Here is a 17,085-nt window from a genome sequence, read left to right as displayed (position 1 = left end):
CTGGTATTTATCACGGAGCTGTTGGCTCTGCGACTGGAACTGGGGGAGGCGGGCGGGACTCAGGACGAAAACCCTGCTTCGGGGAGGGAACCAGAGGGCTTCCCCTGGTTGTACCTGGGCCCTGCAGCACCCAGGCTTGCTGCAAAGCCCTGCCATTGTTCCTTGGCACTCATGGTTGGGGCCTGCTACGGCGGGCTGGCAGCTATGGTGACATTTGTCACTGCTGGAGGACACCTTGAGTGAGACAATGAGCTGGGACCCGGGAGACGGGGTGGATCTGGGAGTATAGGGTGTCTGTGCCGTGGAGGTGCCGCTGGTATTATCCTGCCTGGCAGCCTTCTAGCAGGCAGAGCCTTTAGGGGAAAGCCAGGTTCCCCAGGAACCTGGGGAAGGCCCCCCCCCCCCCCGGAAGGCCGGGGGGGGGGGGGGGGAGGAGGTGGTGGACCGCTCACTTCCTCCCCTCCCTGGTGCGCACTCAGCACGCTGCACTCCTTGGGGTCTTGATCGGGTTCACCCCAGAGTAAAGCCGGCAGCCTCGGAGGGTCAGATGTGCCCTTCCAGCTGGGCTGGGCGTCTGCCTGGGGCGGCCTGGTGTCCACACCTGGGGTCCCAGCCCCAGAGCAGGCCTCCGGGCAGCCAGGGAGACCCTGCTATTCCTGCCGCAGCGCCAAGTGCGGAGTCTGCCCTCACCCCTTGTTTTCTCACTTTACGGCAAAAGTGGGTAGAGTTGACAAGGATTTTGAGCTTCCAAACTCGTCTTTGGGTTTTGCGGCACACCCATCCCAAATTTGGGGTGGCCTTAAGATTTGTGGCTGGCTCTCTTGAGCTCTTCCATGCCCGGTCTTGGAAACGAGCTGTTCTGGCTCTGGAGGGGGTGATCTGACCCAGGACCGCCTTCGCGGCCCCTGTGGGGTCCGGCCTGGCCCCTGGCTGACTCTGACTCCACCCACGTCGGTGTGGACGGCTGCTCACCCGCCACCACCTCGCCCAGGCTCTGCCCCACCCCCTTGCTGCAGCCCCTCTCTACTCTGCCCTGCGGCTCTCAACTCCTAGGCTTGTTCTGAGTGGTAAACGAACCAGCCAGAAGTCCCCCTGGCTCTGTACCCATTGCTCTGTCTTCTGAATTTGGCTCGAATCCTGCCTCCGGGACCCTTGGCACTGTGACCCCTGTGGCTTGCCCAGACCTACCCCGGCGTCCCCAGGGGTCCAATGTGAATTCGACTTTAGGAAGAGGCAGGCAAAGCTGGACATGCACAGAGGGGTGGACCGTTTCTCGCTGCCTTCCCTCCTGCCCCTCGGCCTCTGAGACCTGCCAGCCCCTTTCTTGGAGCCCAGCGTCTCCTCCTGTGTTGCCAGCAGCTGAGGGCCAGGCTCCTGTTTGTGAGCTCAGAGCTGTGTTGAGGACGGGGTGTGGGAATACCATATGATTTCACTCATATGTGGAATTTAAGGAACAAGCAAAGGGAAAGAAAGAGAGGGAGAGAGAAACCAAGAAACAGACTGTTAATTACAGAGAGCAATCTGCTGGTCACCAGAGGGGAGGTTGGTGGGGATTTGGGTTAAACAGGTGATGGGGGTTAAGGAGTGTGCTTGCCGTAATGAGCACCCGGTGATGTAGGGAATCGTCTAGACGGTAGACCTGAAACTAATACGACACTGTAAAAAAATAAAAATAAAGTTACACTTACAAAAAGAGTAAAAAAGAAGTCTAACTCCACCCACACACGAAAAACATAGGGGAAAATAAAAAAGAAGGGATGTGGGAGCTGGTATCATGAAGGAAAAGCTTCTTCTAGAAGTGCCCAGTGCCATCTCTGGGGGACCAAGTTCCGCACTCCGTCGCCAGGAACCTGATCACTTCCGGGGCGTCTTCAACACGGCCACCTTTCCTTCTGTTTCTGAGCACGATGGCTTCTCAAATGTCAGTATCTTCAATTGTCACCTTGCACCGTCCATGTCAGGTGACTTGCGGCCAACTTAGAAGTGGAAATTCCAGACATTTCTGTGTGGTTTGAATAACAGTAATGAAAAAGGATCCTAAAACAAAATGCAAAAGGCCCCAGAAAACCCAAACGTTCACAGATCCCCAAACCCAGCTGTGCTTCTCCTTCCTCAGGAAAGCGACGGAGTTTTGAGCTCTTGCTGCTGAGGTGTGTGACCGAGGGCACATTTCAGGTGCTCTGGTGCTGTGGGGGCTTGTGGCAACGGCGAGCGGGTCGCTCGGGTTCCAAATGGACCGGGAAGGTTGCAGCTTGTATTAGTCTCTGGACTAATACGAGGGTTCTCGGGAGAAACAGGACCAGTGGCTGATAGGAAGGGTATGTGTGCCTCCATCAACAATTTTCTCACCCATAAAACAGGTAACAATACTTTTTAACTTGTAGGGTTCTTATAAAGATTAAATTAAATGATGGATGATGTATATTTGATATGCTAGCCAACACTGGTTGAGTGTTTCCCAACAGTCCTGGACACTGTTCTAAGTACTGTACAGACTCATTTAACCCCTTCCCACAACCCTATCAGGTAGATATATTATTATTATTATTATTATTATTAATTTTTTAATGTTCATTTTTGAGAGAGAGAGAGAAAGAGAGAGAACTGGCCTGTGTAAGCTGGGGAGGGGCAGAGAGAGACAGAGAGAGAGAGAGAGATCCAAATGGTCCAGGGGATACAAAGCAAGCTCCATGCTGACAGCAGAGAGCCTAACTCAGGGCTTGAACACCAAATATTATCTCCACGTATTTTTATTTTTTAAAAAGTTTTATTGAGACATAATCCACATCATATGATTCATTGCTTCTTGGTAGATTACATTATTAGCTTTGTAAAATCGTGATAAATCATACGTAACATAAAAATGTCCATTGAAACCACTTGAAGTGACAAGTCAGTGACATTAATTACATTTACAGTGCTCTGCAGCCCCCACCACTATTTCCTAAACTTTTCATCTCCCCTAAACAGAAACTGTGTGACTGTTAAGCATATTATACCCATTTCATGGATGAGAAAACCGAGGCACAGAAAGGTGAGGAAACTTAGCCAAGGTTACTCAGTAAACACGTGGTGGAGGCAAGGTTTGGCTCAGGTAATCTGGGTCCAGAGCTTGTGTTCCGAATCTCCAGTCTGCACTGGGTATCCGATAATGGCCAATGTGTACTGACAGCCCGTAAGTGCCCCCGCTTTTCTTCAATCCTTACAGGAAGTCTACAGATAGCTATTTATTGTCCCTATTTTACAGTTGAAGAAACTGAGGCTCAGGGACGTTGCCTAAGCACAATCATGGTGTGTGGCAGGCAGAGTTGGCCTGCCTGCCCTGAAGGGTTGCGGTCTTCCCACCTTGCAGCACACCCTGGCGCCGGACCAACGGGGTCTTACGGCTCTACTGGTCCTCTAACACCCAGCACACGTCCGGTGCCCCAAAGACCAGCGGAAATGCCCTCCAAGACTGCACTTGGGAGGCAAGCCCGGCGGTTTCCAGGAGCCAGAGGACAACGCAAGGCAGGGCGGAGGAAACTTCAACCCAAAGGCAGGGCCCGGGGTTCCTACTCTGGGTCATGAGAGTCGGCAGGGGAAGAAGGCTCAGTGTGAAGCTGGAACTGCGTGCGGGGGAAGGGATGCGAGTCCTCTCCATTCCATTCCACAGACGGTCCTCAAGGAGCCCCCAGTGTCCGGCGGTAGGGCGGCCCCGGGGAATCTGCCTGAAGCACAGAGAGTCTGATCAGCCGAGTTAGAGGTTTGCACAAGTTGCGAGGGTGGGGGTAGGGTTTTGAGGGGGGGTGTGGAGGTGGGGTGATTAAAAGAGAGAAAAATTATATCTGGGTCCAGGAATAACGAAAGGCTTCCTCTAAAAAAGTCTTGAGCAAAGAAACGGGATTTAAAAAGAGGTGATTTTGAGTTACAGGAGATGCCAGGAGGCAGGCACGCGAGGGTGTGGTTTAGACCAGGGGGGGAGGTTCACCAGGTGGAAACCCGGGCGGGGCGGGCGGCGCAGCGAGCGCGGGGTGGGCGGGGCCTCTCCGAGCCCCGCCCCGGGCCCGCCCCGGGGCCCGCCGCCTCTTCCCGTGAGAGGTGGGGGGCGGGTCCGGCCGCGGAACCTGCGCCTGCGCCCGCGCTGCGGACGCGGCGACCGGTTTTTCTGACCCAGCTGGAAGGGCCGGCGCAGGTGGCCTCGAGTGCGTGTTCCTCTTGGCCTCTGATGTCTGCGAGGGGAATTCAGCAACAGGGACTCCTGTCTGGTGCTCTGACCCCAGCTTCCTCAATCCAGGCTCTAGAGAGGCGCCCTCAGCCGAGCCCCGGGGTCCCGCGGGCCGCGGACCCTCTCTCCCTTTCCCTGCTCTGCACCCCGGGACGGCGCTCCGTCCTGGGCGGATGCCCCTCTGCGCCCTGTGGGCCCGCGCCGGCGCTTGTCCCCGTCCCGACCTGGGTTGGCCATCACCCTGCGTTGGGTCGGGTAAGCACCAGTCTCCCCGCCCCCCCCCCCCCCAGCTCTGAGACCGCTTCTGTTTTAAGACCGCGCGTCGTGAGGCATCCAGGGCGTGTTACGGGACGAACGCGTGAGTGTGTGATGCCCGCGTGCCTCGGGCAGAGCGCCCCTTCCCCATGGCCGTGAGCAGGTGGAGAAAACACCGTCAGGGGGCATCTCCAGGGCAGGAGTGGGGCCTCCTCCCCGCTAGGGCCCGAGCCGAGCCTCTCCCCTCAGGCCCACATCCCACAGCGCAGGTGTGCCCCTATCCTGTCCTCAGGCATTGAGTCCCCAAGCTGGGTGAGGCCTGGGGCGGGGGAGGAGGAAGCAGCTCCAACACGCAGAGGAAAGGCTCTTTCCTACCGATTTGGGGCTGGTGGGGGTGGTGGCAGCCCGGGCCCCCCGCGTCTCGGGACTGCCGGCCCTCAGAACAGGAGCTGGGGGACCTGTGACTGGGACAGTGCCCTGTATTTCAGGGCTGCGGAAGGCAGCTCCGACTTCTTCAACATTCCTGGAAAATGACCTCAATTTTCTGGAAGAGGGAAGGAGGATCTGGTTCTTGGAACATTCCCACTTCTTCACACAGATGCCACTCACTCAGTTGCACGTGAAGGCTGGGGCATCTGTGGTCAGCACTGGCCACCGCCCGCAGTCAGGCTGTCCCCACCCAGGGAGCCCAGCCCTGGCTCAGCTCCTGCGGTGGCGATCCGTCCAGCGGCTCTGCGTGGACCTGCCTGCTCTCTCATGCCTGTCCTGAGCCTCCTTGACCGGAAGCCGGTCAAGCAGGCCAGTGACGGCCCTGGGGGCTTCCTAGGGGAACTCTGTTATGCTGTAAATGGCGTCCTCAGGCTGCTCTGTCCCAGGGCTGACTGGCCACCTGCCACCCATCTTTCTCTCTTCTGCCACTGTGCCTTTCCTGCGTGTGGCTTCTCTGACCAAGTCCTGCTGAGCAGGGAAGGACTAAGAGGTTAAGCAAGGGCAGGAGGAAGGTGGGGGTGGAAGGGCTTGCCACCTCTGGGCTCTGGGACCATGTTGTGACCAAGGAGGATAAGTGTCAGTGGATCCGTTTGGTGTCAGAAAAAGCAGGCGCCCTGGCCCTTTTCTGGAGGTGCTGGGATCCTTTCTCCAACTTTCCCTCCAGCAGGTGCCTCTGGCCTTGGTGTTATTCTTGCTTCCCTCCAGGGACCTTGGGTTGGCGGTGTCTCGGGGCCGCAGTCCACTTCACCTGAGCCCTTTGTGGCATGTGGCTCTCTCACGATTCCCCAGCGGGACTTGGGGCTTTGTTGCTGCATCTGGCTGTACCCGGGAGGCACTGACATGTCTGTTCACCGCTTGATCCGCAGGGGCTGTGTTTGTGCTTTCTGGCATTGTATTCGGCCCCGAGCGCTTACTGGACACTCAACAAATGGCTGTCCCTTCTCTGGCTGCTGTCTGCTAGCCCTCTCACCAGCCTGGCTCTGTCATTCGGCCTGTCTGCTTTAAGGAATACTCAGTCTACCCCAGCGCACTCCCTCTGCTTGAAGAGCGGGTGAGTTCTCTGAGTGCCTCTCCAAGCCCCGTCTCACATCCTCTCCCCCTCTCCTGGCTTTCGGTTCACAAAGGGCTGCCCCAGGTCCTCCCATGTACACAGAGGTGCTGCAGTTTCCAGAAGAATCCTGGGGCCCAAAGAACCCACCCAGCAGGCAGTCGGCCCCATCACCCCGCTGGCCATTTCCTGGCCTCCCTAGGCCCTTCTCTGTACAAGCCCAGCTCTTGGGAACCCCGGCTCTTCCCTGCCAAAGGGGAAGGCCTCACCCCCACCTCTGTGACCCCAGGACAGTTTTGTTCCCCCTGCCTCAGCAGCTCTCCCACCTCTGGTAGGGTCAGCAGATTCTCTCCTGCCTGTTGGGCACCCTGCTCCAGGCCACATGATCTGGGCCACGTCACAGCTACCCACATATCTGTTCCGTTGCAACCTGTGACCTTGTTCTCTAAGACAAGGCCGTAAGGTTTTCTCATTTGCCCCAGAGTTACCTAAAGGGCTGTAGGGTGGTAGGCAGCCCCCACACCCTGAGGGCCAGGGCATGATCTGATGTGGTCACCCAAGGTTTCTCAAGGGAGCGTCATGAAAAATTTCTGAGTTCCACATTGTCGCAGAACAAAATAAAACCCTAATTGCTTCACACCCTATACCACCCTACCGGGGATAAAATCAGAGATTGCACTGGGGGGGCAGTGATGGGTGCCTTTGTCACGGGGTGTGCAAAATTGCGTGCCTGCCCTTTCCCCTGCCTAGCCCAGTTCCCCGAACCCTGGGACGTATGGAAAGTCACAAGTGTTTTTTCTCGTGCTCGCTTCGACAGCACATAGACTAAAATGGAAGCAACACAGAGAAGATTAGCGTGGCCCGGGCGCTGGGATGACACCCAGATTCACGAGGCGTTCCGTGTGAAAAAAATAAAGTCACAACTGATTTTTCTTTTCAAGTCTGTTGACAAGTTGCAGAGTTTGCCTTCCGAAAGTGGATGCTCCGTTCAGTTTAACGCATTCGTTAAATAAGTAGAATTACTTGAGTCCCTGCTGTGGGCCAGACAGCATGCTGCGTGGACCGTGGGTACACAACGGGGAGCAGGGCAGACGCAGACCGCCCTCCCCGTCTTTGAATTCAGCTCACATCCCAATTCCGCCATTTACCGGGTCACCTTGTGCAAGTCATCGGATCTCTCTGCGCTTCAGTGCTTTTTCCTATCAGACGAAGATGGGAGTTCCTGCCTCACTGTATTTGCCTGGCAAGTAGTAGGTGTTCAATAAACGGCCGCTATCCTTATTGCTCTTTTCCAGGCTGGAAGGAGAAAGGTGTCCTCTTTCTGCTCATGTGGAAATTGCCTGGGAAGCTAGTAAGCTGTTGGCTCTGAAGGCAGTTGGCTGTCCTGAGTTTTCGAGTCCCTTGGAAGGATTCTGGGGAGTTGGCCGATTGGCTGCAGGTACCTGCCAGGCTGCGGGCCGTGCCGAGTGACCCGGAGTTGGGGCTGTCGCTATGTCCTGTTCTAATTTCTGTTTCTCTGTGTGCTTTGTAATTGGGCCACTCTTTCAGTCGGCTAGAGCAGTTAATGACCTTGAGAAATGATCCCAGCCCTGAATATAGAATCCTGCTCTTTTGAAGTCACCCACTTCCTTTGTGGGTCTAAACGTGTTTGTGTTTTCCCTCTCGGGCATGCCTTCTCTTCCGCTTTGATGCCCGCCTCTGTAACAACAGGGCTCGGAATTATTAATTCCTACTGCGCAGTGAGGTGCAGTTTTATTACACAGAAAGGGGGAAAATATAATTGCTGTCTTGAGTGATCATTTTCTGAAGGCTGCAAGCATAACCTTTCATTAATATTTCATTCGTGGCCAGGGTAGGTAACTTGAATAGGCCTAAAAATATTGTCCCCTTTGCATGGCGAGATCAGGAGCTGGGAGCCAGCGGCTCTTCAGTTGTTTGCAATTATTTCTAAAATTAAAAATGTTTAACCCATTAACCCATAAAAAAGCAGACGAGAGACTTACAGAGACACAGCTTTTTACTGATTGGGGTAAAGGTGCAAATCCCAGGCATAACGCATCTCAGCCCCTCCATTTGGGGAGTCATCTCACTGCCCTCGCAGTGGATTTGGGGCACGGGGTCTGGGGGCCAGTGACTCACTGATCGAAGTGAGGCCGTCAGGTCATGTCCTATAGGTGCCGTGAGGCCGGACATTCGCAGGTCACTGGGTTTAAGGATGCCGTGGGAAGTGCCATGGTCTTTGATGTTCCCTGGAGAGAGGCACTTGAAGCCTTCAAAGTGTCTCCCTGGAGAGAGCCAAAAGCTGATTCTCAGGTTGGGAACTAGGGAGACTCTGCTCTTGGGGCAGAGAGGAGGCAGGCCAGCGGGGAGGGCAGGAGCTGAGCAGGTGGAGGGAGCGTTTCGGAGCCTCCGCTTTTCATGTCCTCACACTATTTCACAGACCCGAGCTCATCTGACGATGTGAACAGCCTCCTGAGACCTGCAGGAATGTGATGACATCAGTCCTTGTCCCCCTAGCTGGTCCACGTTAGCTCGTGGGATCCTCTGATGACCTCCCTGGAAGGAGACGCTCCCTTACAGATGGGGAAGCTGGGCCTTTTGGCTGAAGTCATTGATTCCTGAGGTCACATGGTTGTAGGTGAGCTGGGATTACTCAGTGGCCTGGCCGGGTATGGGCGCCTGTGGATCTTGGCGGGGGTGTGGGCTGCTCAGCGCTGGGTGACTGATGTGTGAGGCCACGGCACTGTGGGTTCTTGCCTGCCGGGCCTCCCTCCACGTTTGGGTTTGCAGGGGTCCTGACTCCTGACTCCGGGCATGTCCACGTGAGGGGGGAGGATCACTAAACTCTGTAAACATCATGGGGATTTTTAAGAACATCCTTGCTCAGGCCTGGGGTTGCTATGTTTCTGTGTTCTTGGCTCACTGTGTTTTCCTGGAAAAATAAATAAATAAAAAACACTGGCCAATAGGTTTATTGCCATATATCATTCGTGACAAAGATGGTTATCTTTCTTAGTTACTAATCACCTTGGGATTTCTAATGTTTATTTATTTTTGAGAGAGAGATAGAGCATGAGTGGGGGAGGGGCAGGGAGAGAGGGAGACACGGAATCTGAAACAGGCTCCAGGCTCCGAGCTGTCAGCACAGAGCCCGACGCGGGGCTCGAACCCACAAACTGTGAGATCGTGACCTGAGCCGAAGTCGGACGCTTAAGTGACGGATCCCTCCCAGGTGCCCCAGTCATCTTGGGGTTTCTAGATGTGCTCACGTTTGGGCCCCAAGACGTGGTGTTGTCAGGGGCTCTCTCTTCAGGAGAAAGGCCACAGGGTCCATAAACCCTGAGACCGGGTTGGGGGCCCTGGGGGAGGCTGGAGGGGAGTGAGGACTTGAGGAGCAGCCGTGAGATTAGTTTTTCTTTTCCTCTGCACCCGGAACAGGGCAGAAGGTGTCAGGACAGACACGGGTGGCGGCCCCCCTGTTCCGGGTGCTCGCTGTTGAGCCCGTTTGACCTGCTGACCTCGTGTTACACACAAGGAAATGGAAGTCCTCCGAGGCGAAACAACACCCAGGCGCCCGGTGAGTGCACAGAGCATGGTTCGAAGCCAGGTCCTGTCCCCGCCAGCCCAGGGGAGAGCTGACCACAAAGCGGTGGCTCCTGGCCTCTCCCTCTGCCGGACGTTTCCCCTCTTCCTCCCTTCTCTCCGTGATTATGTGGCTCCTGCCAGATCCAGACCCTCTGGTAAAACCACTTCTGAAGAGGTTTAGACAGTGACTGCATTTTGTTTATTTCCCCCCCCGTACTCATTCCGTTTCGCAAACGTAAAGTATTGCTTACCGAGAGCCTGAGTTTTCTTTCCTAATCCCCTGCCCCAGAAGGAGCCGCAGCTGATGGCCTGGTGTGTGACGTGCCGGACTCCTGTTTCCAGGCAGATATGAACCTTTAAAGATATATGTAGTTTTTTGCACGCAGAGAACTTTTTATTTATCCAGAACGAGTACCTATAAGCAGATGATTATAGCGATGCTTGTGAAAGTCGAAGATTGCCAGTAGCCTTAATAGGGGTTCGGTTCGATCTGTGATAGAGCCTTCCAGAGAATTACTGTTTGTCTGGTAGAAAAAGGGCTCTGCACGCACAGCCGTGAGAGCTGTTTACAACATGTCATTAAACGTAAAAACCGAAGGACAGATTGTCGGCATCGTGCGGACACAGCGTCCCGGGCAGCTTCACGTGGAAGCGTATCTGGCTTGGGCAGCCGTGGCAGACACAGCCCAGAATCCCCTGGGCCGACTTGACAGCACGGTCGGTGGCTGGATGTCTGTGGCCCAAGCTGCCTGTGACACCGGGACGCCTCCAGAGAGCCCTGGGCTCCCCTCCCCCCGGAAGTTACTCGCTGCCGTGTGCCAGACAAGTCCTGTGGAAAGTGCTCGGGTAGGGGCGGGGAGGGGGCCAAGGGCAGGGGAGACCGTGGTGATCCCCAGCTTGAACTGAATCCTCCCTGGAGGGCAGCGCCTCAGAACTGTTCCAGCGATCACACCGATCACACCGAGTCACCTCATTCGCACACAGGCAGAAACCCAGGCCCGGAGGGGGAAAGTGCTGTGTCTGAGGTCACACGGCAGGGCTGTGGTGGGGCTCAGCAGGCTCCCCAGAGGCACTCTGGGTGTGACTCTGGCGTCAGTGCTGGGGTGGGGTGGAGGGGGCTGCGGCAGGTCTCTTCCAGCCTTCCGTGGCGTCTCCTCAACTTTCCTCTTCCTCTCCCTTCTCCCTCCTGTCTGCACCCCCCTCAATGTGGTCTACACACCCCCTTGTCAGAGCTGAGGAAACTGGGGCAACTTGTGGGGGAAATCGGGGCAAGCAGATCCTGGGTGAGAATCTGGTTCCATGCCCCTTGGATGTTCCTGGTGTGCGCTTTGTGCCTGTGTGTGTGCGTATGGGTGTGTGCGCGCACATGTGTATGTATGTGCCTGTGCGCGCGTCTGTCCATGTGTGTGTGCGTGTGTATGATGCTTTTACATGTGTGCTGTGTGCACGGGTGTGAGTGCCCATATATGTGTGCGTGTATGGTGTGTGCTGTGTGCGTTTGCGTAAATGTGAACGTGCATGAGTATGTGCACACATGCATGCTGCGTGTTAGAGGAGACAGGGTGACTGCCGGCCACAGCAGTGTTGGAAGTGACCCGGGAGCAGGGGCAGCCCCGGGCCGCGGCGTCACCCTTCCTGCAGGCTTCCAGGGGAGTCGTGTCTCCAGAGCCCGTCCCTCCCGGCAGAGCCTCGGGCTCCGGGTGAAGAGAGGCGCACGCTCAGAAATAGTAAACCACTGTTTTCTTGCCGGCTGTTTGCCCTTATTAATTCAGGTAGCAATTACCCATTCCGAATATTTGGCGACTAATTAGTTTTTCCTGTGGAGAAGGCAGAATGAGGGATGGTTTGCTCTGACCCGATCCACTTTCTCGGTTTCCTGAGGAGGGGGCTGGAGGGACGGAAGGAGGGAAGGGACAGAGGCTGAGAGAAACCTGCCCGGCGCCTGGGATGCCCCTTTGGCTGTTGGGTCTTTGCTGCAAGTCTACAGTGTGATAAAAATAACCCACCCAGTTTTGGTTTTGTTCTTGCTTTCATGTTGCCTGGCCCATTTCCCCTGCGGGTGCCGCTCCTGGCAGTTTGCCTGGTGATGTATCCGTGGTGTCAGAGCAAGAGTTCGAGGCTGCTTGCTAAGCGGGCGTCACCCCCTTTGGGAGTCGTGCCCCCTGAGTCCACCAGGTGACGAGGGACCCTGCGTGCAGGGACGGCATGCTTGGCGAGAGGAGGGGCACGGTTGTGGAGGCTGGGAGGCCAAGAGGTGCACCTTCCGGGGGGACAGGTTGGGAAAGATAGCCACGTGTCCTGTCTGCCTGAGCTTAGCTATGAGTTGACTTGGAGGTTGCCTGTAGTCAACATCTGGCCTTGATTCCTTTCGCCTTTTTAGTTCTTGAACTTTTTGTTCCTGGGGAATAGTCATCAGGGTTTGTATTGCTTGTGTGTGTGTGTGTTTAAAGTTTATTTACTTATTTTGAGAGAGAGAGAGAGAGAGCGTGCATGCAAGCTGGGGAGGGGCAGAGAGAGAGAGGGAGACACAGAATCCGAAGCAGGCTCCAGGCTCAGAGCTGCCAGCGCAGAGCCTGACACGGGGCTCAAACTCACGAACCGTGAGATCATGACCTGAGCAGGAAATCAAGAGTCGGATGCTTAACTGACTGAGCCACCCGGGCACCCCAGGCCCTCTCTTGTTCTTCGAGGCGCCTCTCAGAAAGAGTTCCAGTAGGCAGGAGGGTTTGTAAGTCAAGTCAGAGCAGCCTCCTGAAATGGAGCACGTGATGGGCATGAGTCTAGTTTGGGGAGGTGGTAAGTAGGTAAGTCAAACAAATATTGCTATACCTTTTCTGGGGACCTGGGAACCGCGGCACCCAGACTGTGCGGGGGGAGGGGGGCAGGACACAGATCTGGGCACTGCAGCCCAGCTCACCAGAATGGGGAAGTGGGGGTCTTCCTCTGAGCCCCTCATGTGCTCGCTGCCTGCAGGGACACGCATGGATCCACGAGGTCCTGGCTCTCCATCCAGCACGGTTGTGGTTTGTGTCCCTGAAGGGCACTCTCTACCCGCCTCTCATTTCAAATGAAAATTTCTGACTGGGATCGGAAGGCCTCCCGGCCACCTTCTTCCTGCAGCCGTGTCGTGGGGCCTGGTCTTGGCCGGGCCTGCCACCCTACTTCCTCGTTCTCCGCGGCCACCTAGGGCGGGCATCAGCACTCACGGCCCGACGCCGGCTGGCTGCACCGGCCCCGCCCCCGCACAGCTGCAGAGGCCTCCTCCAGCCCCACCGTGCCCCTGACCGCTCCGCACGTGCTTGTCTGTGTGTCTGACACAGCTGGGCCGGCTCTGCTGATGCAGGAATTTGGCTCTGGTCATTTGCACAGTTGCACGGCCGCCTTACAGCTTTCTGTAGTTCAAGGCCACAGACTTTGTCTTCTGGTGTGTGGGGTTTCCCCGGAGTGCCAAGGCTTGTGCTCTGTGGCAGAGGGTGGCTGATGCCCGGCGACCCCTGCGGGCTGGTTTCCCGAAACCGTGGTGGCTCCAGTTCCTGCTCAGGGAAAGTGCCAGGGCCTCAGAGTCAGGCTTGGCTCTGTGTCCCGCTTCTTCCAGTTAGGTGCGACCTCGGGCAGCTTACGTAATCTGTTTGAGCACCGCCTCCCTTGTGATGCCTGTGTCTGTGGTTGTGTGCTACCCGCATAGTTGGCATCAGAAGGAGCCGGATGCTCAGAGTTCCCAGTGAGCAGCCTGGACAGGTGGCCCTGCGGGCTCCCTTTAATTCCCCAGGAGCCTGTGGGGAACAGGCCATGGCCCCCTCCTCCCTGAGGCCCAGGCCGGGAGTTGGAGCCCCCTGTGGGAATGGGTCCGCTTGTACCCGAGGGTAGGGAGACTCCCAGATGGGTTCCAGGTTACCCGAGGGGTGACGTTTAAATAAGCCCCCGCACCGCACTGTATTTCCAGGCGGGGATGTGAAGCGGCCCCGGGGGCCCAGTCCAGCTGTCCCGATGGCCACAGACGGGTTTCCTCCAAGGCGTGAAGCTTCCTACACAATCCCTTCAACTGTCTTGGGAAATGCAAAACACCAGGTGCAGGACTGTCGGTTAGAGTTTCCATTTACATTACCTGGGGCTTTTCTGCTCAGCTTCCCCCACCCCCCTCCTGCAGCTAGGACTTCGCTGTTCCCGGGCCAAAGCCACCTGAGGAATGTGCCAGTCAGCGGGGCTGCTTACAGCGGGCGAGGTACCTTCCACAGGGACTTTTGACCCCAAGAGGCAGGGCGACACAATGGCTTTGGAGGCAGGGATCCTTGGTCCAGATCCCTCTCATTACCTGGGTGGGCTTGGGACAGCCATCTGAGCGTGGAGACTGTAATGCTTCCTTGGGGGCCGGGTGAGGCTGAGGTAAGCTAAGGAACAGAGACGTTTTGGCACAGTGCTTGACAAGTGACAGCTGATAGTATAGTGACAGCAGCCACCCATGCCAGGCTTCCCAAACGTCAGCTCTGCGGAGTGCCTGAGAACATCCCTCCTTCAGAGGGCGCAGCGGTCTTAGAAAGCATGATTGCCCCCATCTTACTGACGGGGAAACTGAGGCACGGAGAAGCGAAGTAACGTGCCCACATTCACAGAGCTGGTAATAGGCAGAAGCCCGCATCTGCACCCAGGGAGTCGGGCTCCAGCGCCCGTGGGGTCCCCATTCCTCCGTCTATGCAAGATGTCACCACGCTTGGAGGCTGCTGGTCAGTTTGAGCCTGTTTGAGATTCTCTCTCTCTCTCTGCCCCTCCCCGCTCGCACACTTGTGCTCTCTCTCAAAAGAAATAAGTAAACATTAAAGCAAACTCCAAAAAATTGTTTTCAACATTTTTTTACATTTATTTTTTTTTCTAGAGAGAGAGAGAGAGGGGAGGAGAGGGGGCCGAGGGAGCCTGACATGGAGCTTGATCCCATAAGTGATTGAGTGATCTTCTCACTGTATCATTTCACCTTTTCCAGAACATCATATAGTTGGAGTTCTGCGGCACGTGGTCTTTGCAGAGTGGATTATTTCACCCAGAAACATGCATTTACGTTTCCTCCACGTCTTTTCATGGCTCGCAGCTCATTTCTTTTCAGTGCCGAATAATATTCCAGTGTCTGGAGAGTATTTATCCATAAGCTCAGCTACTGAAGGACATCTTGCTTGCTCCCAAGCTTTGGCTCTTAGGAATAAAGCTGCTATGCACGTCATGTGCAGGTTCTCATGTGGATATGCTTCCAGCTCGTTGGGGGCAAATACCGAGAAGCACGACCGCTGGGTCACAGGGTAACAGTCTGGTTTTGTAAGGGGCCACCCGGCTGTCTCCCAGAGTGGCCGCTCCCCTCTGCACTCCCACCAGTGAGCGTTCCTGCTTCTCCTCGCCCTGGCCCAGCAGGCTCTGGGTCTGGTCCTTCTAGTCAGCATGCAGTGGCGTCTCCTTTCAGTTCCAATGGATGTTAGCTTTCATTTCTAACCTTACCTAGGTTCCCCTGCTGTTTCTTTCTATGCTTTGCTTATTCAACAAACCTTTCCGGAGGAACTTTTCCTTTGAAGTGGGTGGGTTAATGGGCACGACTCAGTCCTTTCTCATTGCCTGTTAGAATCCGCATTGTGCCTTGTGTGGGTGCGTGTTGCATGGGTGATACCTAATTTTAAGGATGTATCGGTGAAAGGGCTCTGCAAACAGGGTTCTGGCAGAGGTACTGGGGGAGGTTGGGGGCATGAATCACTGCAGCATTTACCTGCTCCTTGAGAGTCCAGGCAGGGACCCCTCCTGCCTGTTCTCTGCTTGTTGTCAGCCCTGCAAAGTGCCCGCGCCCGGGGGGCGGGGGCCAAACACTCAGGAAATGTTTGTTGAATGAAGAAGAGGAAATCAAAGAAGGCTTCCTGGAGGAGGTGGCCCTTAAGCTGAGGCTGAAACGGAATTCCTGTTTCATGAGGGAGAGCAGAGGGGAGATGCCAGGCGCCAGGCTCAGAGACGTGGAAGGTGCACACAGCTTGCAGACCGTAATCAAGCAAGAGGTCTGGTTGGGCTTTGTTTTGTCACAAGCTATGTGTTTGGGGCAAGCGAGTTCCTGGAAGAAAGTAATAAAGATCCATCTGTTTGTTCAATAAACATTTACTTGCCATATACCCTGTCTGAGGCTTGCGGAAGGCTGGCACGAAGCTGTGGGCAGCGCTGGCAGGCGAGTGGGGGAGCCAGTGGGGGTCCCATGGTGTCCTGGGCGCTGGGTGGGAGTCATGCAGGGAGAGGGCGTAGGAGGAGGGTGTCGAGCCAGGGTCAGAAAGGAGCGCACCCTGTGGGAGTGGGTGTCAGAGAGGGAGGGACGGGTGCAGCAAGGAAGCTGGGGACGCAGGAGCCTCAGTGTGGGTGCCCTTGGGAGGGCCCTGGACGTGCCACGTGGAGGTTGGCAGGCGTGCGACGTTTTCAGGGCAGTGTGCTCATGTCTCACTGAGCTAGGAACTGCTTGGTAAAAGTGCAGATCCTTGGTTTCGACCTTGGTGCAGAATGCGGAGATTTTGACCCCATGGGCCCAGGCATGTGCATTTTCGTTTTGTGGGCATGTTTTTGGCACCCCAGGAAATTCCGGTTCCGCTGACCCTTCGACAGAGCAGAAATGCCTCTCTCAGGGCCTCGGGAACCCCTGAAGCGCAAACGCATTAAGGTGCCTAACCTTGCTGCTTCTGCGGGGGCCTGAGGCTTGTGTCTGGACTGTCTGTTCTGCTGTCAGCTGGCCCCTGGGGACACGTGGTCCCGGAGGCCACGTGCAGGGACATCATATCGGGGCCTGATTTCCCTCCTTGGTCAGGTGACAATCTGACAGCTCATCTTGATTTCATCTCATTTCACATGTTGCCTGTTCAAGAAGCAATTTCAGGTGGCTTATAAGGCATAGAATACATGACTATGGCATAAATTAAAAGTGGGAGAAAGAGAGAAAAACAGAGGGGACGAAACAGAGTGAAGAATAATGACGCTCAGTTATCGGGCGTCACTTCCCTGAAACCTGTTCTAATTTCTTGCAGGGTTTATGGCTACTTTGCGGGCCGTGTGGAGGATTAGGGTTTAAGCTGCCAGTGCTCCTTCCGCTGCAAAAAGCCTCGCGTCTCTATAGAAGCTAAAGCCACCAAATCCGTACTTGATTTGTTTAATGAAATGTGCTTCTTAGCAGGCGCGCGATGTCGAGCGAGTATTGTCTGGTGGTGAGAAAGTCTGGATGCCTGGCCCGCAGTGCCAAGCGCTGCCAGTGACTTTTTTGTGCCCGTGAATGCGGGGTCCCGCGGCTGCTTGCTAAGCCGGCCCTGAATGCACAGCAGCTGGCTGCAGGGTCGCTGGGCTCTGTCCCTGACCCAGGGGGTTCCCAGGTCCCGGAGACTCAGGCCTTGGGTCAGCTGTAGGCGGCCACCCCACACTCCGGGGCCTTCTGGGAGCCAGCGGGACAGTGGGCCCCCATCTTTAGGGTGTTGGGTTCTAGGGGAAGCATCTGTGATAACATTTGCTTCAT

The 17,085-nt window shown here is 55.8% G+C and overlaps 1 protein-coding gene and 1 non-coding gene across 2 annotated transcripts; both read left to right on the top strand.

Moving 5' to 3' along the window:
- Positions 1-4,036: 4,036 nt before the first annotated feature.
- On the top strand, positions 4,037-8,978 carry LOC121044062 (uncharacterized). Its single transcript, XM_040495998.1, has 4 exons — positions 4,037-4,459; positions 5,815-5,999; positions 7,292-7,434; positions 8,437-8,978. The coding sequence occupies exons 1-4, from the start codon at positions 4,205-4,207 to the stop codon at positions 8,487-8,489; spliced, it is 636 nt and encodes a 211-aa protein (XP_040351932.1). The 5' UTR covers positions 4,037-4,204; the 3' UTR covers positions 8,490-8,978.
- On the top strand, positions 6,798-6,904 carry LOC121044632 (U6 spliceosomal RNA). The gene has a single exon (XR_005797397.1). It is a non-coding gene; the product is annotated as a U6 spliceosomal RNA (small nuclear RNA).
- Positions 8,979-17,085: the final 8,107 nt, after the last annotated feature.

This window comes from Herpailurus yagouaroundi, unplaced genomic scaffold, assembly GCF_014898765.1.
Source record: "Herpailurus yagouaroundi ecotype Mexico unplaced genomic scaffold, PumYag 188, whole genome shotgun sequence".
Taxonomy (NCBI): Eukaryota; Metazoa; Chordata; class Mammalia; order Carnivora; family Felidae; genus Herpailurus; species Herpailurus yagouaroundi.
Note: the sequence above shows the minus strand (reverse complement) of the source record. Positions and strands in the feature narration are given on the sequence as shown.

Coding starts and splice junctions, on each gene's coding strand:
- LOC121044062 (XM_040495998.1), top strand. CDS start 4,205: ATGTCTGCGAGGGGAATTCAGCAACAGGGACTCCTGTCTGGTGCTCTG. Junction 6,000..7,291: donor TCCCTCTGCTTGAAGAGCGG/GTGAGTTCTCTG, acceptor GCTCTTTTCCAG/GCTGGAAGGAGAAAGGTGTC. Junction 7,435..8,436: donor AGTTGGCCGATTGGCTGCAG/GTACCTGCCAGG, acceptor ACTATTTCACAG/ACCCGAGCTCATCTGACGAT.